This window comes from Plasmodium malariae, assembly GCF_900090045.1.
Source record: "Plasmodium malariae genome assembly, chromosome: 10".
NCBI classification, from domain to species: domain Eukaryota; phylum Apicomplexa; class Aconoidasida; order Haemosporida; family Plasmodiidae; genus Plasmodium; species Plasmodium malariae.
Window position 1 is genome coordinate 456,009 of NC_041784.1, and position 26,521 is coordinate 482,529.

Below are 26,521 nucleotides of genomic sequence, written 5' to 3' on the forward strand. Positions count from 1 at the left end.
TATTGCAAAACATATTTTAACTTGAAAGGTACATGTGTATGTATATATATATACATATAAATATTTATAAATCGTAGCTGCAAAAGCGAAAACGATCTTTGAAACTTTAAAAAAAAAAAAAAATGTTAATACGAAGAACAAATTAAAAAGAAGAAAAATACACTAAAAAACTTTTTTTTTTTTTAAATCCTTGGTAGGATATGTCGTCCTAATAATTATCTTTAAAATCATAGAATGTATACTCCAAATGTTGTGACCTCTTAATAATTTTTTTTTACAAGTAATTTGCAGAAAAAAAAAAAAAAAAAAAAAAAAAAAAAGGCGCTTTAAAAAAAAAGAGTTCAAAAAAGGGTTAACTCAAACAACTTTGTATATATCCCCTACTATAGGTGAAATAATTTTTTTAATTTATTTTAGCGTTTTTATGTTGGTTATACATATATATATATATATATATATATATACATACGTATGCATTTAGCAGTTCTAGCAATAATTTGAAAAAGTTGTTATAATTCATGTTTTTCGAGCGCAATAATTACATAATATGCTTATAATAATGTTCAGAATATTTATAAAATTTATAATATTTATGTATATATATTCATACATACATACGTTTATGCAAGCGTTAACTTAGTAATTTTTATGAAAAGCGGATTGAAAGCCTGTTTATACTTCAAAATTTTAAATCACGCATACGTGGATAATAAAATAATAATAATAATAATAATAATAATAATAATAATAATAATAATAATAATAATAATAGTAATAGTAATAACAATAATAATTACAGAAATAAGTAAAAATTTTTTGTATGTATACATTTTATGTATATATTATGTACATTTACGCAGAGTAAACAAATTTGATATTTTTCCAAGTTTGTATTATTTGTATATGTATGACCCAAACCACAATACATACCATAATACGTACCTACAATATATACCTATAAGAGACTCGTACAATTTATACTTATTCATCATATACCTTAAAATGGGAATGATATATTCAAAAATTTTGAAGGCGAATGAAGAAAATTTGTTACTATCGAAAAAACCAATGCTAAATTTTAAAAGAAATGATACAATTAAAATAAAAAATAAATTGAGACTAGCGAAGAATAAAATAAATAATTTTTTAAAAAAAGGAATTAAAACAACATCATGGGTTGTGTGGATAGCTGGAGTTTCAGTTGTTGTTTTAATTACTCCAATTGCTTTTCAGTATGAGAAGGAATGTCAGCTTTTTGAAATGCAGGCACAGTTTTTTCAAGCACAACAAGCAGCCAATGTACCTCAGTTAAACTGAGGAAATAAGTATTTAAATTACACATTATAGACAGAAATAGTGGCATAACATGGGTAAAATAAAAGGAGTAGTTCTATATTAAAAATAGAGTTCGAAAAATATAAAGTAAAATAATAATAATAAATTGGTAATTTGCTTGCTCAACAGGTTTTTCAGGAATATACTACATACGTTTGGGAATGCACTTTGTTCGACATGCTTTTTCTGAGAAATGCTTTTTTTGGAAATTTTTTTTTTCTTTCTTTTTTTAAATATGTTATCATAGTAAACGTAAAATTTGTTGACACGATATGTACCTGAGTACATTGTTTATATGGTATAACAATCTATTTTTTAATGTGTAATTATACTTATATGTAGTTATATTTATTCATTTATTTTTTTATGTATTTTTTTTTTTTTTTTTTTTTCTTTTTTTTCCCGTTCACGCAGGTTTTTGTTTTTATGTTAAATATTTCACTTTATAGTTTTTTTCATCTAATACAAGAAGTAAATTTTATTATTTTAAACAATTGCTTATAAAGTTTTTAATGAACAGATTGAAAAATGTTAACCTTTTTTTTTTTTTTTTTTTTTTTTCTATCTGTTTTGAAACAAAAAAAAAAAGGAGAACTAAAATAAAAAAAAAAGAGAATAATATATTTTGTTAAAAGTATGCGTTTTTCAAGAAATAACACTCAAAAAAAAGGTACGAATTTAAATGAAAAAAAATAATAATAAATAAATACATACATATATACACACATATACATACATATATACACACATATACATACATATATACACACATATACATACATATATACACACATATACATACATATATACACACATATACGCATATATATACACACATATACATACATATATACACACATATACGCATATATATACACACATATACACATATATATACACACATATACATACATATATACACACATATACGCATATATATACACACATATACATATATATTTACACATATATATATATAAATACGTGCGCGTGGGCAGTTCTGTGACGCACCTTTTACTTCAACTTAACAACCCCCCCTGCATCGGTCAATTTTGTTTTCCACTTATCTGCAGTTTCCTTGTTAATTTTTTCAAAAAGTGTTTGAGGTAAGTTGTCCACTATGTCCTTGGCTTGTTTTAAATTCAAGTCTTTTTTTATTTCTTTAACAATTTTAATTATGGGTATTTTTTTATTAGGTTCAATATTTTCTAAAATTAAATCGTAGACTTTATTCTCATCATCTTCTTCTTCTTCTTTTGCATTAGTTTCAGATTCATTTGTTTTATTTTCTTGTGTACCCTTAGAACTATCTAGATTTTGCCTTGCATCAACAGAAAATGTTAATTCAATTTTTTTAACTAGTTCACTTGCTTCTAACAAAGTTAACTCTTTCAAACTATCAATTATCTTGTCTACTTTTTCGCTTTTTAATTTAAATATTTTATTACTGTTAATTATTATATCTTTTTTTAAAACAGGTCTACTTTTATAATTTAAAAAATTTTTTCTCCCATAATTATCATTTGACTTGTTTTCGTAATATAAAAAATTATTGCAATTAAACTTATTTTGCTCATTCGAAAGCTTAAAACTTTTAACTACATCAACAAGATGTAATAATAATATGTATATTATTAGAAGGAGACGAAAAATGGGCTTACTAAATATTTTAAACAATCCGACTGATAACAATTTAGATCTTTTTTTTTTCTGACCACACAAATTTTCAACTTTCTTTTTTCTTGTCAAATTTGAAAGTACTCTCCTTTTACATTTCATTCTTGAGGCTTTGCATCTTTTTCATTTCTTATATTTTTTTTTTTTTTTTTTTTTTTTTGCTTCTTTTGTAGCGATATTTTATTTATACACTTCAACCCCATTTAACTGTGTCAATGCAACTCAGTCGATGGACCACGAAGCGGTTGACGAGTATGTACATATACGCATATATGTGCGTACATTTCGTTATATGCATACGTATATGCATATGAACGTATATGTGTACATATATGTATGTACGTATGTGCGTATGAAGCAGTTTTAAACTTTCGCCTTCTTACGAACTAACACATGTACAAGTGAAAAGTTATACCCCATACGAACATGTAAGTTATGAAAATATGAACAATATCATAAAAAATTAATAATAATTATCTGAATGCTAAATAAGCAAACAAAAGGAAAAGCGGCAAAAAAGGCAAAAAAAGGTGTAACCTGCCTGCATTTTGTTATTTACCGAAAAATACACATTTTTCAGCATTGGCTTGTACACCTTCGTTTGATTTTCTTTTTTTTTATCATTTTAGTTTGCAAAAAAATAATTATAAAAATATATTTTAAAATTTAAATGCTTCTGAAAGGACGGTATACAAGCATAAATAACATATACGTACGTACATGACTATTTGCATACGTACATGTATTATAATACATATGTATATACATTATTTTTTTTTTTTTTTCACAGTTGTTAGCATTCTTAAATTGATATATATGTTCATTAACACCAAAAAAATATAAAATATAAAATATAAAAAACAAAAATAATAATAATAAAATGATAAAATAATAAAATCATAGGAGTGTGCACAAAAAAGAGCTCCTATATACATACATTTGTAAAAAAGCAGTAATTTAAAAAAAAAAAAAAAATTAACTATTCTCAATTTACATTATAAGGGTTATGTATATAAACAAAGGCAAGTTAAACGATAATATATACAAACTTTTTTTTCTTTTTTTTTTAAAACAATATTTTTACAGAATTATTACCAAAAATAATTGGCAGTCAACATAACAGCTTCTCATAAGAGATGTCAAAAAAAAAATAAAAAAAAAAAAAATAAAATAAAATAAAATACAAAATAGTTACTTCGGTGAACTGCCAAACGGTTAAACTACTAATGTGCTTAACAGAAACAAAAACTTAGATGCGTTTTTTCTTTAAAATGTGTGTACGGAATGGTTTCCATCATACGCTACGTTAACTTTGACTTCAACTATAATGTATTCTACTCTATTATTTTTTTTTTTTTTTTATATTTTTCTTTTCCCCCTTTGGTCATACTGTACGCTTATTTAAGTTTTACCATCCCCCCGTCACTGGCAGAAAAGTAAAAGCTTTCGTTATGTCGTTTATTTTTTCATAATTGTAACTCCCTCTTTTTTGTATATTTAAAAAAAAAATTAAAACAATAAAACAAAATAATATTAAATAATAAGGTTATCTGTGCAAACAATAGTTTCAACCGTTTTCTTCGTTCTTCTTTTCACCTACTGTGATATTCATATCCTGTAACAAAATTCTTTTAGCATAAGAGCTGTCATTACAACATGATAAGTATTTATTAATTTTAAATTGCAAGTAATCTTCTTCATACTGATCACTCAAAGTCAAAGGAGCAGAAAAGGATTCATTTATGTCGTTTACATCTTCTGTTATGTCTATATCAAAATATTTTATTTTTTCTATTTGTTTATTTTCTAGTGCATTCAAATAATAGTCGACAAAATGTTTGTTATTGTTTATTATGTTAACCTTCAAATTTGTTTCAGATGATAACTCAAACAACGACACGTTACTGTTTAACAGTTCACAGGAATTTTCATTTTTTTCCATATTGTTCTTATCATAATTTTGTGAAGTTTTACTTCTCTTCGGTCAGAACTAAGAAAAAAATGATTTATACCTCCTCGATAAATCAAAATTATGTATAATCTATTTATATTTCTCTTAATTTGTTAAATATAATTTAAAAAATTTTTTTTTTTTTTTTTTTTTTTTTTTTTTTATTTCCCCTAGCACATATACTTGCCCCTAATAAAGACCCAAAGTATAGTTATGTAAGCTTCGTATAACCAAAAAAAAAAAAAAAAAATTAGGGTTACAAAAATTTCTTCCGTTAAATATAATCTCACTGTCAAACTCTTTTAAAATCTAAAAATGTGATATGACATATGTCACTCTATAAATGAATAATGGATCCTCTTTCTAATGTGTATTAAAGAGAAGCGATGTAATAACTGTACATGTAGTGTAATAACAACGTGGGGATGTTATCTTTATTAATTATGGCTCTCCCCCCCCAGTTGAACTTCTTAATACTACTGTTCTCACGAACCAACAAGCTGGACTAGTCTATACGTGGTTCTTCACATGTAAGCTCGTTCTTCGTGTACTGGTACAAGACCAATAAAGTGGGGTATACAAAATGTAATATATGCTTTTACAATATTAGCAAAATTGCAATGTTAGAAATTTCTGTATATATATACATACATACGTACAAATATTAATAAATAAATGTTTACTTGTTTACATGTTTGTAATGCGGCTTTTATTGTATCCTTAAGACTCCTTACTATTTTTCTTTAAAAAAAAAAAAAAATAAATGTTTTCTAAATCAATTAGGTTGAGTGAAGATAAACATTACGAATTTAAAGATATGCTATACGGTAAAGACGAGAATGTATAATTTTTTTTATTTCCAGAAATTAAATCTTAAAAGTATTACAAAAAAAAGTACTTCGATGTATATATATGTATATATACACATACCTATCTCCGGCTTAGATTAACGTGTTGTTAACAAGGTATCAACCATATTTTGCTTAACCTTACGCTGCGTTAAAAATTTGTCAGCCAAGAATGAACAGATGTACATATATAAATATATATATATATATATGCATATTCATACGTACACATATGTATGCATAAGTTTATATATTTTTTTGCATCCGCAGAATTATTTGCTTGAAAATGCGTTTTCAAAACTAAATGGTACCCATACAACTTCTTCACATTTTAAGGATATACATTTAATACAATATTTAAATAAAAGATCAGGTAAAGAAAATTAAAAATTACAGGAGCTAAATAAAAGATAGTAACCTGAATTTATGCCAATTTGTGTTCATTTTTTTTTTTTTTTTTTTACCTGTTTAACGGAGAGAAATATAAGATAATCGTATATATATATATATATACATATACGTAAGTATATGTGCACATATGAAACACTTCTAATGAGTTTCTTCCCTGAGTACCATTTTGACAATATCATCAATCGAGTGGGAAATAATATTTTATTAATGTGAACAAGTTTAACTCTTTATTAATATATTTTTTTTTTTTTTTTTTTTTTTTAAATATCATTTTTTAAAGTATACCTTTTCCCTTGCTCTTTTTTTTTTATGCTCATTCTGTGAACATCATAATATTGGAGAAAAAAGAAGTAAACAGAAAAGGAAAAAAAAAAAAAAAAAGAGAACAAAAGTAAAAAGCAGCAAACGAAAAATAAAAAGAAAAAACAGCAAATCAAAAACAAAACGAAAATAGTTAAAAAGGAGAATGAACTTTTGTTTTACCATTATACGATGTTATGTAATGAAGAAAACATTTTTTAGAGTGACCTAAGTTACATTCCGTTTGGTATGTAGCTTTTTTATGACGACTTAAGGACAAACAGTTGATCGTTAATTTGAAGGAGGCATACAGTTTATATATGTATATATATAGATAGAGACATGTATATATGTTTTTATATATTTTTTTTTTTTTTTTTAATAAATGTGTAAAAAACGCAGAGGGTAAATGTACAACTGAAATGTATGATAGTCTGTTACGTTCAATGGAATAGGGTAGCAAATCATGTTTAGAAGAAGCTGAAGAAGAAGCAGAAGAACAAGTAGAGCAAAAAAAAGAAAAAAAAAAAAATCATCTCGTACACAGATTTGTACATTTAGGCATTGATCTATGTACGCTCATGTAGGCGCATTTTGCTTATTTACTTTTTTATAATTTCATTTTTTTGGGAAACGGGATATGTTATTAACGTGCTTAGGGGAAATCAGATCTAGACAAAAAACAACCTACTTATTTTTAGGTGACCATTCAGATGGTAACCCATTTTTAGCTAGCTACTTGAAGACAGCTATTAGCTGGAATTTTTTTTTATTTTTTATCCTTTTGCTTCTCTCTATTTTTTATTTTTTATCCTTTTGGTTCTCTCTATTTTTTATTTTTTATCCATTTGGTTCTCTCTATTTTTTATTTTTCTCCTTTTCGCTCCCCCCTCAAACGATAACATGTCGATTTTACAAAAAATCGCCGATATCGAGGCCGAAATGGCCAAGACACAGAAAAACAAGGCAACGAACTTTCACTTAGGTTTACTAAAAGCGAAATTGTCAAAACTTAAAGCACAACTTATAGAAGGAGGAACAAAAGGTGGAGGAGAAGGGGAAGGATTTGATGTTTCTAAAACAGGAGATGCAAGAATAGGTCTTGTTGGTTTTCCCTCAGTAGGAAAATCTACTTTATTAAATAAATTAACAGGTACCTTTTCCGAAGTAGCATCATATGAGTTTACTACGTTAACATGTGTACCTGGTATATTTAAATATAAAGGAGCAAAAATGCAATTATTAGATTTGCCTGGAATTATAGAAGGAGCAAAAGATGGAAAAGGTAGAGGAAAGCAAGTTATAGCAGTTGCTAAAAGTTGTTCCCTAATATTAATAGTATTAGACGTTTTAAAACCATTAACTTTTAAAAAAATTATTGAAAAAGAATTAGAAGGATTTGGAATTAGATTAAATAAAAAGCCACCAAATATCGTTTTTCAAAAAAAAGATAAAGGAGGTATAAATATAACACATACTGTTCCACTTGTTAATATAGATGAAGAAATGATTAAATCGATTTGCCATGAATACAGAATTATGAATGCTAATATATCTATAAGGTGTGAAGCAACAGTTGATGATATTATAGATGTAATAGAAGGTAATAGATTATATGTACCATGTATATATGTTCTAAATAAAGTTGATCAAATAACTTTAGAAGAACTAGATCTAATAACTCGTATACCTCATAATGTACCTATATCTGCACATTTGGAATGGAATTTAGATGGTTTATTAGAAGCAATATGGACTTACTTAGATCTTGTACGTATTTATACCAAACCAAAAGGACAGATACCTGATTACGATTCACCAGTTATTTTGAAAAAAGAAAGATCAAAAGTTGAAAACTTTTGTAAAAAAATACATAGATCTTTAGTTAATCAATTGAAATATGCGTTAGTATGGGGAAAATCCGTAAAACATAATCCGCAAAAAGTCGGAAAAGATCACGAACTAAATGATGAAGACGTTGTACAATTGGTTAAGAAGTAACCTGTGTGCATCTGCTAAAGCATATCCACTCTCTTATATATGTGTATTTGGGTACATAAGTCCAATCGGCAAAGTGGTATAGCGGCATGTTTACAAACTCGGCGGAGATTCTAACCGAGCCAACCGCTCACCACATGGTGCACCTTGAGGAAGAGCACAGGATAAAATGATCAACAGAGTTCAAGTTAGTACATACACGAACGTGCAGCAGTATATATGTGCATATGTACATACATACGTGCATACATACATGTACTACCTTGGTGACGCAGCCTAATCGTATGAAAATACGACAACATGCACTTCAACGACCAACGATAACGTTGTTTAGTTCTTCCTCATATTTGATGATTCCCTTTTTTTTTTTTTTTTATTTCTTTCCTTTTTTAATTTACTTTTACATAATTGCTATATATATTTGTGTCTTCGTTATTATTTTCAGTGTATGTTGTATGATAATTTTTCAAATATTGCTTACGTGTTGTTTCTTTATTATTTTTTCTTTTCTCATTTTTCATTTTTCATCTTCCTTTTTATTATAACCCCTCCTCAACTGTAAATCTTTTTATGCACTACTGTTTCCTGTTCCTTCTTTAAAATTTTTAAGTTTTACTATAACTAATAAAAAATTTAGCACTGGTGCTCAGCTATGCCATTAAATTGTACCCATATAATATAATAGGTATTAATGGGAAGTTAAGAAAGAAACTGTAAAATGATGAATAAACATAATAAGGTATAATATGATAACATTTGAACTAAATAGGCTTCGTATGCCTTAAAATATGGGTGAGGACGGGCCAAGAAAATATTATATATAGCAATGCAAAATAATAAACTTTTTTTTTTTTTCTCCTATTTATTTATTTTTTTTAAACTTCCACTCCATCCATATATAAGTAATACAACTAATAAATACTACATAATTTTTAATTTAATTGCTATTCCCAAAAAAAAAAAAAAAAAAAATTTCAAAGGATAATCTTATAAAGGTGTGAGTTAAACGAATCATAGTTATATGCATTCCTTAGGTAAACACTATACACATATCGGATGCTTGAAGGGTCTTCTCGACTGGAAGCGCGTACTTACACATAAATACATACATATATATATACATATATATATATATATATATATATATATATATATATGCGCAAGCACAATTCACCATAAGTAGCAATACCCTTTTTTTGTAAGGAAAAAAACGGCTAAACAGAAAATTAAAATTTTAAAAACGATTGGGTAGAGATAAGTAGTGTTTCTATATGCCAGAAGGGGCAACATTAAAATTATTTGGAAAAAAATATATATCTACTTTTAACGTAACGTGTAGTATGTCATAGCTTTTATGAGATTTTTTTTTTTTTTTTTTTTTTTTTTTTTTTTACATGTACATCATTTTATAGGTAATGAACATTATTTTATTTTAATATATATATCATGAATACGTTTTAATCGAGTTCCCTAAAATATTTAAATTTAAGGCAATAGGATGAAGCTCTGATGAGGTTATGCATATATACATGCATAGATATTTATATAGATATAGATATATGTATATGTATACGTATATGTATATGTATACGTATATGTATATGTATATGTATATGTATATGTATATGTATATGTACTTATATTATTTGCCGTGACGAGCCCGCATAAATAACAAGCAACAATTTTACATAATCCAACAAAAGGAATAAATGGATGACACCCCACATATTATTGTGTTGTCATATGACGAAAAAAAATTCAAAGATTTCTTATCCTTCTTAGAGACAAAATTTGAATTTTTGGAAAAATATGCGCATTCAGAGACCTACAGGGTCCGATTTGATAGTGAAAAGAAGAATGTAAAAGATGTTAATATAAATTGCTTTATTTTTAAAAAGGAAGCAAAAGTAAAAATTGTAAATAAATACTACAGTGCAGATGTTATTATATCATGTTGTATTATTCGGATAGGGGACCAAAAGGATGAAGAAAATATATCGGGTAAAGAAAATAAAGAGAATGAAAAAGAATGCTCAGGTGATAATGAAAATGAAAAAGAATGCTCAGGTGATGATGAAAATGAAAAAGAAAAAATAAATGAAGTCAAATCGCTCAAAGAAATAAATGCGAATGAAATACCCTGTGAGAGTGTTATTTTTTTATTTGACGATTTTTGTATAAAGGAAAAAACAGTAGTTAAAGAAAATCCATTTAGAAATTATGATGAAGATTGCACAGAATATATAAAAGATACATTAAATGGAAAAATGATAAGAAATGAAAATTTTGATCTTTCTAATTTATATAAGGGTATTGGCATAAAAATTGCTGTATTTCCTCTATCTTTTCAAAAAGAAAATAAAGAATATCTTAACTTCTTTAGCGACTATTTTATTGAATGCTTATATATAAATTATGAACGCGACTTTTTGTATAAATATCCTGAACAAGTAATAACTTCAACAAATTCTGGAGGTCAAAAATTAAAAAAAGAAGAAAAAAATTTTAGTAAACTTGAGGACTTTTTTGAAGAAGGGGATGAAAGGTTGGTAGAAGCTCTTCACTGTCATATGTGGAAGGGACTACAAATCAAGAAGGACAACCTTATTGTTCGAAGCGTTGCCATACCAAATGAGCAGGTTGTAACAAGTGCCAAGGAGTTAAGAAGCAATGAAATAGTAAGAATCTCCGAAAAAGTAGGAAACTGTGAAGACGTAAAATGTGACAAAAATGCAAAACTTATAAAAAAAATGAGCGTGTCAGCAGATAATAAAGAAGAACTTTTCATGCAAAATTTTAATAAAATCGTAGAAAAAATAAGATTAGCTAAAAATGAGAATACAAATTGTGTTAATGACTCAACAAGAAGAAAGAAAGCAGAGGATTTAATTATTGAATTGCAACAATATTTTTGTGATATCGATGAAGATTAAAAGTTGTCCCTTAAATTGTCTAATTATCTACTTATTTTTCCTGACCCGTTTATGCACGCCTTTTGTCCATTAAGCCATGCAATTTTTTTTTTTTTTTTTTTTTTTTTTGTACATTTAAACGCACAGGGGAAAACACGATTGGTTAATATAGAGAAGTAGAAAAATGAAAAATGATAAAATGGAAAAAAATTGTAAGGGTTCATTTAAATTGCTATACTAACCGTTAAATGTATTTGCACTGATGGAAAAAAAACTTCCCCAAGTTACTATAAAATATATTCCCAATTAAAACTGCCGTTTAAAATGAGGTGCACATAAACATTACATTCTTGTAACAACATGTGTACATATTGCATACATTATGTTGCACATTTTCTATGTAAGAAAAATGCTTTTTTTTTTTTTTTTTTCCCATCATTGCTTCTCTGTTTTTATGTATATTTGTATTTATATTATTTTACTTCATACTTTTTACTTTTCATTTCTTCATTTTGCCTTTATTTTTTTTTTTTTAATTTACGACAAAAATGATAATATCCATGAAAATTAAAAACGACAATTTTTTGAAATGCTCAAAAGAATAGAAATACATGCTCCATTAACTAATCCACATTTGCACACATACATTTACTTACTCGTAACCGTTTGAGCGTATGCGTATGCGTATACACATGTGCGTACACATATATATACACGTATAAATTATTCCGCGACATTTCCATTTCGTAAGCCCACGTGCAAATTAAATAAATGTAATATGCTACATTTATTTTTTTTAAAAACCCAAGCAATATTTTATTCCTGCATGTGCTTTCGTACGTTATACTGCATTTGACGCTACGCCATATGGTTGCAATGTGTACATATATACATATGGGTTTATATATACATACATAAATGCATATGCATATATATGGGCATTATTCTATTTTATTTTATTTATTCTTTTTTATGGTAGGTCACTCGTATTAACCTGCTGCATAAATCTATTTCACCATTTGGTCTTGTTTTTATTTTTTATTTAATTTGTTCAAAGTTGCATGACTATATATGAATATTAAAAATTAAATGCTTTGAAATAATTTTTTTATTCTTAATTTTATTTCCCTTTTGTGCCCTACACATTAACCTTTTTCGAATTGTTGAATGTTCTAATGTAATTAATTCTTTTAACCTTCCTAACCTTAATTTTTTTTTTTTTTTTTTTTTTTTTTGTTTATTCCTTTCTTTCTTCCATTTATATGAACGGAATACACCACCTTATGATAGAAAAAAAAAAAAAAAAAAAAAAACTATTGAAAAACAAATATAAATGAAAAATAAAAATGCAAAAATAAAAAAATGTTTTATGCCTTGTTCACAAAAATAATAAATTCAACCATCCACTATATACGAACTGCTCTGCTACACCCGCGCAACTTTATGATTATACACACATATATATGCACATAAATATATATATATGTACATGCGCATACACAAATATAACTCAGCATCTGCATGTGGGCACATTTCCTATTTGCTTATTCGTACTTATTAATATTATCTTCAACTTTACAATTAAAAAGGAAAAAATTCATTTGTCTCATTCTAGGCAACTACAAAATATTGTTTTTAACTCATATAGGTTTTTTAATTAATCAAAAAAAAAAAAAATTGACTACCTTTTGTATAAAGAAATTAAAAAAAGTGCGTCATACAAAACAGCAGATATTGCAACATTTTTAATTGAGCAGAAATGATGTATCATCTGCTTATCTGAATACCTACATATTTGCATATCTGCATATTTGTATATCTGTATATCTACATATATACATATCCTCACATATATGTACATATAAGTTATACGTATAAACAAAACCACACTGCTTATAACATTTCCAACTTCTTATATTTTTTTTTTTTTTTTTTTTTTTTGTTTCCTTTTTCAGAGTTACAATAATGAATGTTTTTCATGTTTTAAATCGATTTTTAGCATCAACTGGAGGAGTGCTTTTAGTTGTTTACGAATTTTTGAGAATTTATAAAAGTGATATAAATCCAATATACGATAATTTATACATGCTGGATAACCCTTATGTCCCATTTTCATCTTTTATGTTACTTAGTCTTACGTACTTATTTTTGAATATGTTCAGTTTTTCAAAAAATAGCATGTCAAATAACTTAAGAGGTAATTATTCAAAATTTACTTGGAACAAAAATGTAAACCAAAAAGTGGGATACAATCCATGGGTCAACAACTTTTTTTGTGTCTATACCATATTATAAATGTACAAGCACTCAAATATATATGCATGCATATATATATATATATATATATATGTACACACGTGAGAAATGCTAATATATATATTATCACAATTGCATTTCCACTTGTTCAGGATTTTTGGGCTGCTTCTTAGTTTCCTACTCTTTTTTGTTTTTTATAAATCAAGTGTATATTTGTTTTGGTAAGTATAAGAGGAAAAAAATTATAACAACTCTATCTGTGCATTATAAGCATAAGGGGGGGGGGAAATTTTATGTTAATATATTTGTATTATCAGAAAAAGGAACAACATGATAATTATATGTAATTGCGTATATTCATGTACAAATTATACCTATAAAATTGTTCGTGTGATTTACATATTTCGCATTAAATGAATTCATTTTGTTCTATTCATTTCTGTTCTATACTTTTTTACATTTTTTTAACATTTTAAAAATTTATTTCCATTTCTTTTAATTATTTTACAGTTTTTAAAATTTAAAAAAGTTATTTTTTATTAATTTATTTTTATTTATTTTTATATATTTTTATTTATTTTTATATATTTTTATTTATTTTTATATATTTTTATTTATTTTTATTTATTTTTATTTATTTTCATATATTTTTATTTATTTTTATATATTTTTATTTATTTATTTTTTTTTTTTTTTTTGTAGAATATAACAAAATAAATTCACCAAAATTAGCAGTATCGATTTATCTTTGCGTTTATATGTTCCTTTACCTCTGTTCATTATGTATCGAATCCCTTAGAAGCTTTTCAAAAAAAAAGGTTATTAAGGAAAAGCAACAAGCGGCTATTAAAATAGAAGTATAAAAATGTGTACAATTTTTTAAAATTAGAATGTTTTGGAGTTTAAACATACACATACATATATACGTTTACATATATACATATATAAGCAATGCACATATACATATACACATATACATATACACATATACATATACATATATACATATACATACACACATATATATGTATTACATTATACTATATTATATATATCCTCCCTTTTTATTCTTTCCCAGTAAGGGTAAAATATTGAGAGATACATATGAGTCTTATTTAACAACTATATGCAGTTTCATATAAAGACAAATAAATATTATGCAATCACCTTACACATATGTAAAGGTATATGCATGTGTGTTTAGAATTTTTTTTTTTTTTTTTTTTATCTCACATGTCCCGGGGTAATGAAGTGGAAAAGTGTGTAATACCACGTCTTTTCGTTACAAAGAATATTCATAAAAATTACTTAAAAAGTTCATATAATTCGTAAAACGTCCTCGTATTTATGACATGTTCATGTGATTAATAAAACATTTATGTAATTATGACATGTTCATGCGATCAATAAAACGTTTATGTAATTATGACATGTTCATGCGATCAATAAAACGTTTATGTAATTATGACATGTTCATGTGATTAATAAAACATTTATGTAATTATGACATGTTCATGTGATTAATAAAACATTTATGTAATTATGACATGTTCATGTGATTAATAAAATATGCATTTAATTAATAAAACGTTTATTTCATTAATATAATATGCATTTCATTAATAAAACATTCATTTAATTAATCAAACGTTTATTTAATTAATCGAACTTTCATTTAATTAATCAAACATTCATTTCATATGGAAAACGTTTAATTAATAAAATATTTAATTACGAAAAATATTTAAACTTAAAAAAAAAAAAGGAAAACTTTAAATGCAAATTTCCTAAGCAAATATTAGTGTTCCCAATAATATACAAACACAAAAACAGTATAATTTATGAGCACAGAGTGTGTACGTATACATAATTGTTCAAATAACATTAACACATTGCAGTGGATTATTCCTTGGATAAGAGAAAACATGTAAAATGAAAGAAACATCATATGCACAAAACGATAACCACGACAGCTTCAATTCTCACTCAAGTCTTCTACTTCTTTTCCTCTTGAAAGGATATGGATTAAACCTGCTGCATTTCCGTAAGCTGTTAAACAGTTTTTGTCAAAAACTGCAATGGATATGCTAAGGTGGAAAAAAAAAAATAAAATACAATGAAATATAATATAGTAATATACAATATTGTAAAAAATAATATGCTGAAATACAATATTGTGAAACATAATATTGTGAAACATAATACTGTGAAATATAATATTGTGAAATATAATATTGTGAAACATAATACTGTGAAATATAATATTGTGAAATATAATATTGTGAAATATAATATTGTGAAATATAATATTGTGAAATATAATATTGTGAAATATAATATTGTGAAATATAATACATTACAAAATAATGTAATACAATATAATAAAATAAAATATGCTAATATAAAAAGCATCACGTGAGGACACGTAATACGTTGTGCACATGGGAAAACAAATATGGAATATATAAATGCACAAATGTTTTCTTTTCCTCCTTTTTGTTCATTTTTCGCTTCTGTGCTCACGATTTAGGCATCAAGGCTATGGTTTTCCTGCTCACTTTAGCCTCAAGTTTTTTTGACTTGCTTATTTTAATCCCGTTGGTAAGAATATGCTGAAGTCCTCGTAAATATTCATATAACAATATAAGTGAGACTGCTTTAATTTGATCATTTTGTGTAAAACTAATTTTTAATAAAATATCAGGGTCTAATTCAAAATTTGTAGTTTTCCACAAAAGGATTTCATTAGGCCTAACTTTGGATGTACTTCCTTTTAATTCTCCTTTAATAATTGAGCCGTCATCAAATATGAACATGTACGTGCCATTTATTATATAGCTATGTAAACATAAGATGTCTATTAGATTATTCCAAGTTTTGTCTATATTTAAAAAAAATTTATTTTCAAATAAATGCAATATACATCCTTTATCCTGACCAAATAATATACAACTGTTGCTATGCCATTTTAAATGTGTAACTGTTTCTGTTTTTCTTTTAAAAAAAAAAAGTTCGCTATTATTTCGAATATCTATTATTATGATATCCCCTTCTTTTGTACTAATACAAAGAAGATACGAATTAATGCAAGGATAAAAGGAGCATAAGGATAATATTCCATGCTGCAAATAAATATAATCCTCACAAACTGTTATGTCGTACCTTTCATTTGTCGCTTCGGTTCCTTCAGTATGACTTTTGCAATGCCAGTTTTCGCCCTTTTTACCATTGATATGTGCTGTGAGAGTTGGCTCTTTTGCTTCTTCTTTTACTTCTTCTTTGACTTCTTCTTTTTCCTTCTCTTTTTTATTTTCTTTTTTTTTATTTTTCTTTTTTCCTTCATTCGGATCGCTAATATTTTGACCTTCCACTCTGTCAACATGGTTCCCTTCTTTCGGACAGGGAGTACCCCTTTGGTTAACATGATCACAGCTCGAATGCATATCGTTTGTATAAACCATGCCAAAAGTTCTACAAGTAAAAATTCTTTTTTTTTTAAAAACCAAATCTAAGGAACTATTACAGCCTTGAAAAGTAATGTTCATGGTTGGGGATCGTTTGAGAAAACTACTTATTTTGTTTTTATCCTTGTTCCACTCATTTAAGAGTACACTTATTATTTTCAATTTAAAATCGTTCGAACAAACAGCTAGTTTTAGAAAACGTTTGTTCTCTTGTACACATATTGTATAAGAGAAATCATTTAGCAGTTCTTTACTTTTATATGTGAATAGCCTTTTAAATTTGGACTTCAAAAGATTGTGTTCGATATATTTTGTAAAATCTATATATTTGTGTTCATTTTTTAATGAATAATACAATTTTTGAAAAAAATTATACTTAGAGATACCCAAAATAGATATCCTATTGCCTAATAAACATATTAACAGGTAAATATATTCTTTCCCTTTACGTTCTGATATACTATTCAATTTAATCCATTCCAGTTTTTTGCACATTTGATTAAGCTCGATGATATCAAAAAATATAGGCTTACCCAAATATTGAGATATGAAATAGATAAATACAAAATTTCTATTTTTTTTAAGTGAACTAAAAAACATAGAATTATCTAAATAACTACACACACTTATGCTTAATAAACTACCATTAAATACTTTTCTACATTTAAATAAGAAATCATTTATTAGCTCGTTCGATATGTACTTATATATGTCATCTTTTTTTATACCTTCCTCTGATGTTGTTACATTGTAGTTGTAATCCTTTTCTTCTTCATCAGTACTCTTAACATCATTTTGTTTTTCACAGCCACTTAACATCCCATCTGGGAATTCATTTAACAGATGTGCGAGGAAATTTACAATATTAATACTATCGCTAAAGTCTAGATAAATTACTGGAGCGCAAAGACTCAGAAATATATTTTCTACTGTTAAGTCTTTATCTATATGTACATTTAATTGATGCATAATATTGTTAATTGTTAGGAGTCCACTTTTATGCATTCCTCTTCCCTTTATTCTTTTTTCCCCTTCACCATATGAATTGTTATCACTATACAAATAATTACATAATAATAAAAAATAAAAAAATTGTATAATCTCAGATATTAACACATAATTCTTATCATTTAAATAGAAATAGTTCATCATGTTTATATTTCTTTTATTAGTAAAATGTCTTTTCAATTTAATTACAATTTCTGTAGTTACATCCATATAATTACTGGTACTATTCTCTTTCATATGGCATTCATTTTTTAATAATAGCTTTTTATGCCTCACCACATCTGATGGTTTGTTATCAAAAACGACTTCACTTCCAAATGGACACAAGGTTAACTCTTTGTTGTTATATTCTATATTAATATTTTCAAAAAAGAAAATATTTTTCAAATTTTTACTGTCGTAATTTATTATACACTCAAAATGAATGCCTTCCTTTACGTTAACTGCGCTTTGCACTTCGTCATTTTGTTCCGCACTCACGGCACGTTTGATTACTCTACCGTTTCTGCTGTTCCCTCTGCATATATCACCTTTACCATCTCTATCATCTCTGCTATATATGCCATTAGTGCAAATTTTATTTTCTTCCATTGGTTCTACACAGTTTATTCCCTTCTCAATTTCGCTAATTATGAATAAAGCGAACGTAACACCATCTTTGCATTTATCGCCATTTTCGTTACATTCATTACTTTCCTCTTTACCATTTTCGTTATTCAAATAACTGAAAAGGTCTAAATCATAATAATATTCTATCTGTTCCTTCAAAAAGGTCTTTATTCTATCGTTAATAGAATTTTTATATTTTTTTCTTTTTCTTTTATCAAAAGTTGGAACTATTACCTTATCGTTGTCATTCACCTTACAGCTCTTCATTTTCTTCTTCTTTTTCTTTTTCACACCATAATTTGTAAGCGTGTAACTAGAGTTATCACACCAATCATCATTGTTGGAGGACAACTCGTATTCATTGTTCTCACTGAAGCAGCCTATGTAGTGATCGCTACCTCCATCCACGTATATATCACTACTACCATCTATGTAATTGTGGCTTCCCCCCCCATGGTCATATTCCTCATTCTGACTCAACTGAGAGAGGTACTTTTTTCCTTTCCATTCACTGGCAAGAGTAATCCCACTGCTTTCGCTAATTCCAATTTTCCTTAAATGATCTGTAGCTATATTTCCATTTATTGTAGCTGCTTTTTCTTTGCTTACATATTTTTTATATGAAAAGTTATCTCCATATTTTCTATACGTTTTGAAATTTGCTGATTTTCTTTTTCGTAATTCCATATTTGTTCATAATTAAATATTCATGTTCAGCTCTTTTATATATTAACCCTCAATTGTTCTCATCTCATTAGTTCGCACAAAAAAAAAAAAAAAAATATATTCATCTTTATATAACTTATAAAAAACAAGGACAACGAAAAAAAAAATAAATACCACTAATGTTTAGTAGCTTATGTACTTTGAGGAAGCACAAAATTTAATGAATACTTTTACAATAATTACTAATAAGAGTTATAAATAATGATACGAATGCCCCTAGCCCAGTTACTATTTCCAGAAATTTGTTAATATAAAAAAAAAAAAAAAAAGGGTTAACATATGTATTAACAGTTAATACAACAACATTTCGAATAAGTAGGGAAGCAATTGAAAAGTCATGATACGTTTCGTAATTTTAGCAATTTTGAAATTGTAATCATTTATGCAAATTTGGTAAATTTCAAATTTTCCTTTTTTAAAATTTTCAAAAAAAAAAAAAAAAATTCGACTATTTAATTTTTACGTTTAATTATTTTTTTTATTTTTTCGAGCAATTCCAAGCAGAGCCTTTCGGATGAAAAGTTCACTTGGCAAATTGCCTCATTTCAGAAAACGTCCAAAAATGTCGCAAAATATGTCATAAATAAATATAAACGAATAAATATATGAACATATACATATATACCTACATGCGTACATGTATACATATATATATATATATATATATGTAATACCCTAATGGAAAATTTTTACAAAATTGGCTGAAAATATATCAGTTATGCCGCTGTCTGTCATTCCGGAATGTAGAGAAATGAACGTGTGCCAAATTTGCCGTTACAAAATTTTAGTCTAAACAGGAAAAAAAAAGAATCAATAAAAAAAAAAAAAAATGTCATTTATATTTTTTCGCTAAAGTATTATCCCTTAATTATTTTGAAAATTGAAGAAGAGAAGAAGCGTATATCAACCTAGTTGGTATGTTCATATATGTACTTATGTTAATACATACATGCATACATACATACGTACGTACAAGTGATCTTATATATTTTTGCGCAAAAACGTACGCGAGTACTATTAAATACACTGTGCTCGTGTTATCAACGAGTGAACAGAACGGATATAAGCTACAAATACACGTTGTACATTTTTCTCAGCAGAAAATATCTTATTTTAACATAAAAAAAAAGACATATATAATAGATATATAAGAATTTTAACAATAATTTTCAGCCATATGTGTAAAAGCCCAACTTTTATTTTTTTTATTTTATTTATTTTATTTATTTTATTTTATTTATTTTATTTTTTTTATTTTATTTTTTTTATTTTATTTTTTTTATTTTATTTCATTTATTTCATTTATTTTATTTATTTTATTTTATTTATTTTATTTTATTTATTTTATTTTTTTTATTTTATTTTATTTATTTTATTTTTTTTATTTTATTTATTTTATTTTATTTTTTTTAAATATGATTATCAATCGCTTTTCATTTTTGTCATACACCTTTCATATCATAATTTTTGTTAATCTTATGATATTACCTCTACATAACTATTTCATTTTTTGATGTTGCTTGGTATTCTTTATTTGTGTCTTTTTTTGGTTTATGTTTGTATAAAATTATCGTGCGCATATACATGTACATATATATATTCATTCCAACGGGTATGATTTAATTTTTTTTTTTTTTTATCCTTGTTAATATTCATTTTCGTACAAATTGGACCTTCCAATGACTATCAATTACGACAGTTTTAGCACAAAATAAGGTTTACACACGTAATGACGTATGTGCAAATAGACGTTCGAATATGAACTCCTATTTTGCTTTATATGTATTATATACATTTGGCTCATGTAAATACAATGCCTAAAAAGTAATGCTTTACACTATATACAGCACCCTAATGATACTATTTGCACTACAAAAACAAAAAAATTAAATCCTTTATTGATGGCATATTCGAGTGGGAAAAAACAAAATATGATAAAAATAAGCTCATTCAAGACTTTTTATCTTTACTAATCAAAATTTTTATTTTGTTCGTAAAATTCTTACATGCGCAATTGCTGCTCATGTATTTTATATTTTACCGCGATTTTCTTCTTTTCTTTATTTCTTCATTCTAAAATTAAAATGTACCATATGGGAAATTAAAAAATTTACATTAATTAAAAATAAAGTTTTATAAAATTATTTATAATTATAATTTGTTAAGTTATATATGTATGTACGTATATATTACGGGCGTATATATCACGTACGCATGGGTACATTTTAAATTTCACAAAACTGAAATATGCAATAAAAAATGGGTTGATGCTAATTCTTAAATAATAGATATTTCCAGTATGTACATGATCACCTATAGTCTATATACATATATATATACATATATATATACATATATATATATATATATATATATATATATATATATATATATATATATATATATATATATATATATGTACGCGTATGTCGATGTACACAGGCATGATTACATATATACATAATGTTTAAGCTGGCATTTTCTTTTAAAATTATAACTGTGTATGGAGGGGTATATATATGAAAAAGGAGGGAAAATAAATAAATGTATAAATAAATGCATGAATGATTGAATAATCCAGTGAATGTAAAACCAGCGCGATTAAATCGCAATTAATTCTGCATAATAAAATAAAAAGTAAAAATACAATACGTGCAATGCGTACACGTACATTCGTATATGCAGTCTTGTACACTAAAGGAAGGGGTAAAAAAAAAAAAAAAAAAAAAAAAAAGAATATAATTATAAATATGAATGTAAATATAAATATGGCTATAAATATCTCTCTTTTCACATCTTCATTCCTTATATATTCACATAATTATGCATTTCTGTATTAATATTCATTATATACAATGACGTAGGCATGCGTATAAATTGGTACGTGAGGAGAGTAGTACACTTGCGTGTGCTACTATTTGTGTACAATAAATTTTTTTGAATTTTTATAGTTTTACCATTATTTTTATTTTAATTTTTTTTTATTTTTTTTTATTTTTAATTTATTATTTTACTATTTTTTTTTTTTTTTATACTTTTTTTTCAATTTTATTCAATTTTTTTCATATTTTTTTGCTTTTTTTTTCGACGTTTTGAACCCCCTGAGCAACCCCTTTGGCTGCCGGGGTACACGTGCATACATATTGTATATAATACATATATATATCATACCCACCTTTATTTTTTTTCTTTTTTTTCTGTTGTCACTTTCTAGAGCTATTTACCATATGGTTGAGCTTCTTCGCCTGTTTGTTTGTCAAAGTGGACGAAGCCAAATTACTCAAATAGGATTGGTCTAGCGAATTTATTAAGGAGGCAATTTTCTTGTTACATTCACTATCTGAAAAATCGGTTTCATATATTGTTAAAAAGATTTCGATAATTTTGGCTGTGTTTGAATTATCTTTTCCAAATAAAAGAGGATGATTTTGTGAAACTAAATCAATTAAATTTTTGTGAACCCTCCTACCCTCTGCATCATCTTCTTTAATTGGTAAATTGTTTAACCAAACTTTAATTAACTCTTCTGCATTGTTAAACTTAGATGTATGCATTAAGACAACATCCCCCAAGGCAGCTACAGCATTATCGATTGCTGAAATAAATTCCTTTGGTTTCTTACTTGATGTATTTTGATGAATTAACTTTAAAAGATACTCAACAGCAATATTTGCATATTTGTTGAAGGATTCAATTTTTGCTGCTTGTATAACTCCGTAGCATGCAGCTTGTTTTACTTTATCATCCGTATGATTAATGTTAAGAAGCAATGGGTTCATAAAATACTCCCATAAACATACACTATTTTCTTGTAAAAATTCTAATAAATCATCACATACATACAGTGCTAAAGCTACATCTTCGGCATTAGGTGAACTCAAATAATTATTAATAAAAGCAATACATATTTCACAACATGTATTTAAGAATTGAGTAGAATGATATTTAATTAGTACACCTAATATATCTAATAGATTTGTCCTATAATTTTGTTCTAATTCTTCTTCTCTATCAATTATTAATAATTCATCTTCATCTACATCTTCATTATTTTTTTTTTGATTATATACAATTCTTCTATCTGTTGAACATTCTAATAATTTAAATATTTGATTAAAAAACAGCTTTAATGTACCATCTGGTAACACATTTGCACCTGCCTTTTGCAAACACATGTATAACCCATTCGATTCAATAATCATAACGTCCAGTATATACTCATAGTTATCATCTAACTTAGTCTCTGATAAACTTTTTAACACCTTCTCAGCTGCTGCCGTTAGAATTGCATGCAACATAGTTTTGTTGTTATCAGTTTTTTCTGATAAAATTCGTGCTGCTTCTATTAGTTCACTAATAGCCGTTAAAGCCTTTTGCTTTATTTCATCCGACAATTCATAATTCAACATAGGTAATACTGCTGTTGCTGTAGCTTGTATGTAGTCTTTATAATTTTCCTTTAACACTTCTATGATGATTATTAATAAGTCAAGTGCTTTTTCTTGATCTTCAAGTAATGATGTTTTCAAACCTACATATTGTCCATTTGACATCATAGTAATAGTTAAATCTTCTTCATCATCTGTTAATGGTTTTGGTAAAACAGATAAAAGAGATAGTATAGTAGGCACAATACTACTCAAATAGGGGTAAAAATCATTTCCTAATGCTCTGCATATACGACCAATAGCTTCTTGAATATATTCTTTAACAGTATCATCTGGATCCATTTTCGTACTACTAATTTGTAATAATGCATTCATACATTCTTTTGCATCATCTATGAATATTTCTTTACCTACTGATAAACCAATAATAGATATACATTCGATAGCTTTTCCCCTACATGTTCTTTCTTCTTCGGACACAGCTTTTTGTATAATATCTTTCATCATTGGAACAACTGTGGAGTAGTATTTTAAAAAATCTTCTTCAATAACACCAGCAATGACAGCAATAGCTGTAACAGCTTGTTCACGTACTAACAAATAATTCGAAGAGTTTAATTTTTGTAGCAATATATCTATAATCATATCAGCAAAAGGTAGTAAAGAAACTTTATCTAATTCTTCTGCATAATTAACAAAAGCTGCAGTAGCATGAGACTGAACTCTCAAATGTACATCATTCATTGTAGTTATTAATGCAGTTATTATTCTTCTTGGATATTCCTTTTGTACATATGGTTGATGATCTAACGATATTTGTCCTATCGCTTGACAAGCAGCATATCTAACTCTCACATCTTGATCTAATAAAACTTGTAATAGCATCTTTATCACATGCTCTAATTGCTCTTCTATTTCATCTTCTGGTAAATACTCAATAGTTTGTGCTATGGCCATAATAGCTACATATTTATGTTCCCATGTATTTTTCATCAAAAACTCTGATACCTTATTATATAAGATATGAATAAATTCAGCTTCTTCAATTTCACTAAATGCTTTTCCTACTCGGTCTAATGATTCTTCACCAATATCATATAATTCTTGGTTGTCATCCTTTCCTTCTTTAATAGAATTCATCCATTCGTTAAAACAATCATTATTTATATCTAACATAAATAACATAGATAAATGTATAATTTTTTCTACAAAATGTGGAACAGATAAAGCCATTTTTGGTCTTCTCTCTGGAATAGTAATAAGTGCTTCAATACTCAACGATTTTAAGCTATTATCAAAATCATAATTTAATTCATTCTCCTCCTTCATACATATACTAAATAATATATTACATAAACTTGATATATGTTTAGAAAAAAATTTTGCATTGTAATCTATCATTTTCCCAATAGACTGAAGGACCTTTTCACATTCTTCTAAAACTGATATATCTGAACAGCTATTCTTAACCATCAAATTTAAAGATTGTAATATTAATGGTATACATCCTTGTACACTTTTTATTAATGATAAACTACTATTATCTTCTACAATACATGATATTAAATTTATACATTCCCCTCTAACTTGTACACTTGATGAATTTAATCCCTTCATACAAACTGCTGAAATAATGTCTTGTTTCCCTTCTAATTCATCTGGTATACAACTTAAAATACCTCCTAATATTTTATATCCACTAATTAATACATCATTATTATTAGAATTACAAAACTCAAATGTAACTGATAATAATTCTGGCCATTGATTATTTATAAGTAGCTTAGACGACAAATCAATTATATTATTACATAAATTATTTCTTACTATTTTATCTGTTTCTGTACTTAAATTACTAATAAGCTCAGACTTTACAATATTTTTTAAATTTTCTGGTAATATATCCCAATAATTTTCTTCATCTGCATTTAATACAGAATTATCGTTTTTTTCCTTTTCACCTGAATCCACATTAGCGGACTTAATATACGCTCGGAATATATTCCTTATCAATATAGCACATTGTAACCTTACTTGACTATCCTTATGACTCTTTAACAACTTAAGTATTGACAACACTGTATTATTTAAATCATTCTTTTTATAAAAATTTAATGTATTCTCACATTCATTTCTTATATGACTATCTGAGCTGCTTAACCCCTCAATTATTTCCACAATTTTTTCCATTCCTCCTTACCTCTTTTCACCGTGCTATATAAGTATGTGTATATAAGTGTATATCTCTATATTACCTATATGTATATGCCCAAATGTATATATTTACATATACATATGTATACACATACATACATGCGCATAAACCGCGTCCTTCGAAAACATGCACCGATCGATGCTACGTACCTATACTACAGTTACAAGAAAATGTAAATAAACGGCTTATACACATACGCATGCGTGCGTGCAGGTATATACACACATATATACATACATATATTTATATAACTGCGTAAGCGCTCATACACATAACGTATAACACATAACTACAGTCGTGGCGATGATAGTAATAATGCTGTGCTCAGATATTGCAAAACTATTCAAAATGTATACATATAACAACCTCTTCTTCCCTTTGCATACATAAATAAGCTCATTTACAATTTTATGCTGTTCCTAC

General features: G+C 26.5%; 8 protein-coding genes across 8 annotated transcripts; 4 read left to right on the forward strand and 4 right to left on the reverse strand.

The window, feature by feature from the left end:
- Positions 1–903: 903 nt before the first annotated feature.
- TOM22 (mitochondrial import receptor subunit TOM22, putative) lies at positions 904–1,317 on the forward strand (the record flags this gene model as incomplete). Its single annotated transcript, XM_029005380.1, has 1 exon — positions 904–1,317. One exon carries the CDS (start codon positions 904–906, stop codon positions 1,315–1,317), a length of 414 nt encoding a protein of 137 aa, XP_028861974.1.
- Positions 1,318–2,349: 1,032 nt separating this feature from the next.
- On the reverse strand, positions 2,350–3,114 carry PmUG01_10020000 (50S ribosomal protein L12, apicoplast, putative; the record flags this gene model as incomplete). The annotated part of the gene is made up of 1 exon (XM_029005381.1): positions 2,350–3,114. The coding sequence occupies one exon, from the start codon at positions 3,112–3,114 to the stop codon at positions 2,350–2,352; it is 765 nt and encodes a 254-aa protein (XP_028861975.1).
- A 1,465-nt stretch (positions 3,115–4,579) lies between these two features.
- PmUG01_10020100 (conserved Plasmodium protein, unknown function) lies at positions 4,580–4,954 on the reverse strand (the record flags this gene model as incomplete). Its single annotated transcript, XM_029005382.1, has 1 exon — positions 4,580–4,954. The coding sequence occupies one exon, from the start codon at positions 4,952–4,954 to the stop codon at positions 4,580–4,582; it is 375 nt and encodes a 124-aa protein (XP_028861976.1).
- Positions 4,955–7,425: 2,471 nt separating this feature from the next.
- RBG1 (ribosome-interacting GTPase 1, putative) lies at positions 7,426–8,523 on the forward strand (the record flags this gene model as incomplete). The annotated part of the gene is made up of 1 exon (XM_029005383.1): positions 7,426–8,523. One exon carries the CDS (start codon positions 7,426–7,428, stop codon positions 8,521–8,523), a length of 1,098 nt encoding a protein of 365 aa, XP_028861977.1.
- Positions 8,524–10,229: 1,706 nt separating this feature from the next.
- Positions 10,230–11,453, forward strand: PmUG01_10020300 (conserved Plasmodium protein, unknown function; the record flags this gene model as incomplete). Its single annotated transcript, XM_029005384.1, has 1 exon — positions 10,230–11,453. The coding sequence occupies one exon, from the start codon at positions 10,230–10,232 to the stop codon at positions 11,451–11,453; it is 1,224 nt and encodes a 407-aa protein (XP_028861978.1).
- Positions 11,454–13,397: 1,944 nt separating this feature from the next.
- PmUG01_10020400 (conserved Plasmodium protein, unknown function) lies at positions 13,398–14,551 on the forward strand (the record flags this gene model as incomplete). The annotated part of the gene is made up of 3 exons (XM_029005385.1): positions 13,398–13,629; positions 13,841–13,909; positions 14,391–14,551. 3 exons carry the CDS (start codon positions 13,398–13,400, stop codon positions 14,549–14,551), a joined length of 462 nt encoding a protein of 153 aa, XP_028861979.1.
- A 1,112-nt stretch (positions 14,552–15,663) lies between these two features.
- Positions 15,664–19,456, reverse strand: PmUG01_10020500 (conserved Plasmodium protein, unknown function; the record flags this gene model as incomplete). Its single annotated transcript, XM_029005386.1, has 2 exons — positions 15,664–15,775; positions 16,212–19,456. 2 exons carry the CDS (start codon positions 19,454–19,456, stop codon positions 15,664–15,666), a joined length of 3,357 nt encoding a protein of 1,118 aa, XP_028861980.1.
- A 3,242-nt stretch (positions 19,457–22,698) lies between these two features.
- KASbeta (karyopherin beta, putative) lies at positions 22,699–26,073 on the reverse strand (the record flags this gene model as incomplete). The annotated part of the gene is made up of 1 exon (XM_029005387.1): positions 22,699–26,073. The coding sequence occupies one exon, from the start codon at positions 26,071–26,073 to the stop codon at positions 22,699–22,701; it is 3,375 nt and encodes a 1,124-aa protein (XP_028861981.1).
- Between the last annotated feature and the right edge of the window lie 448 nt (positions 26,074–26,521).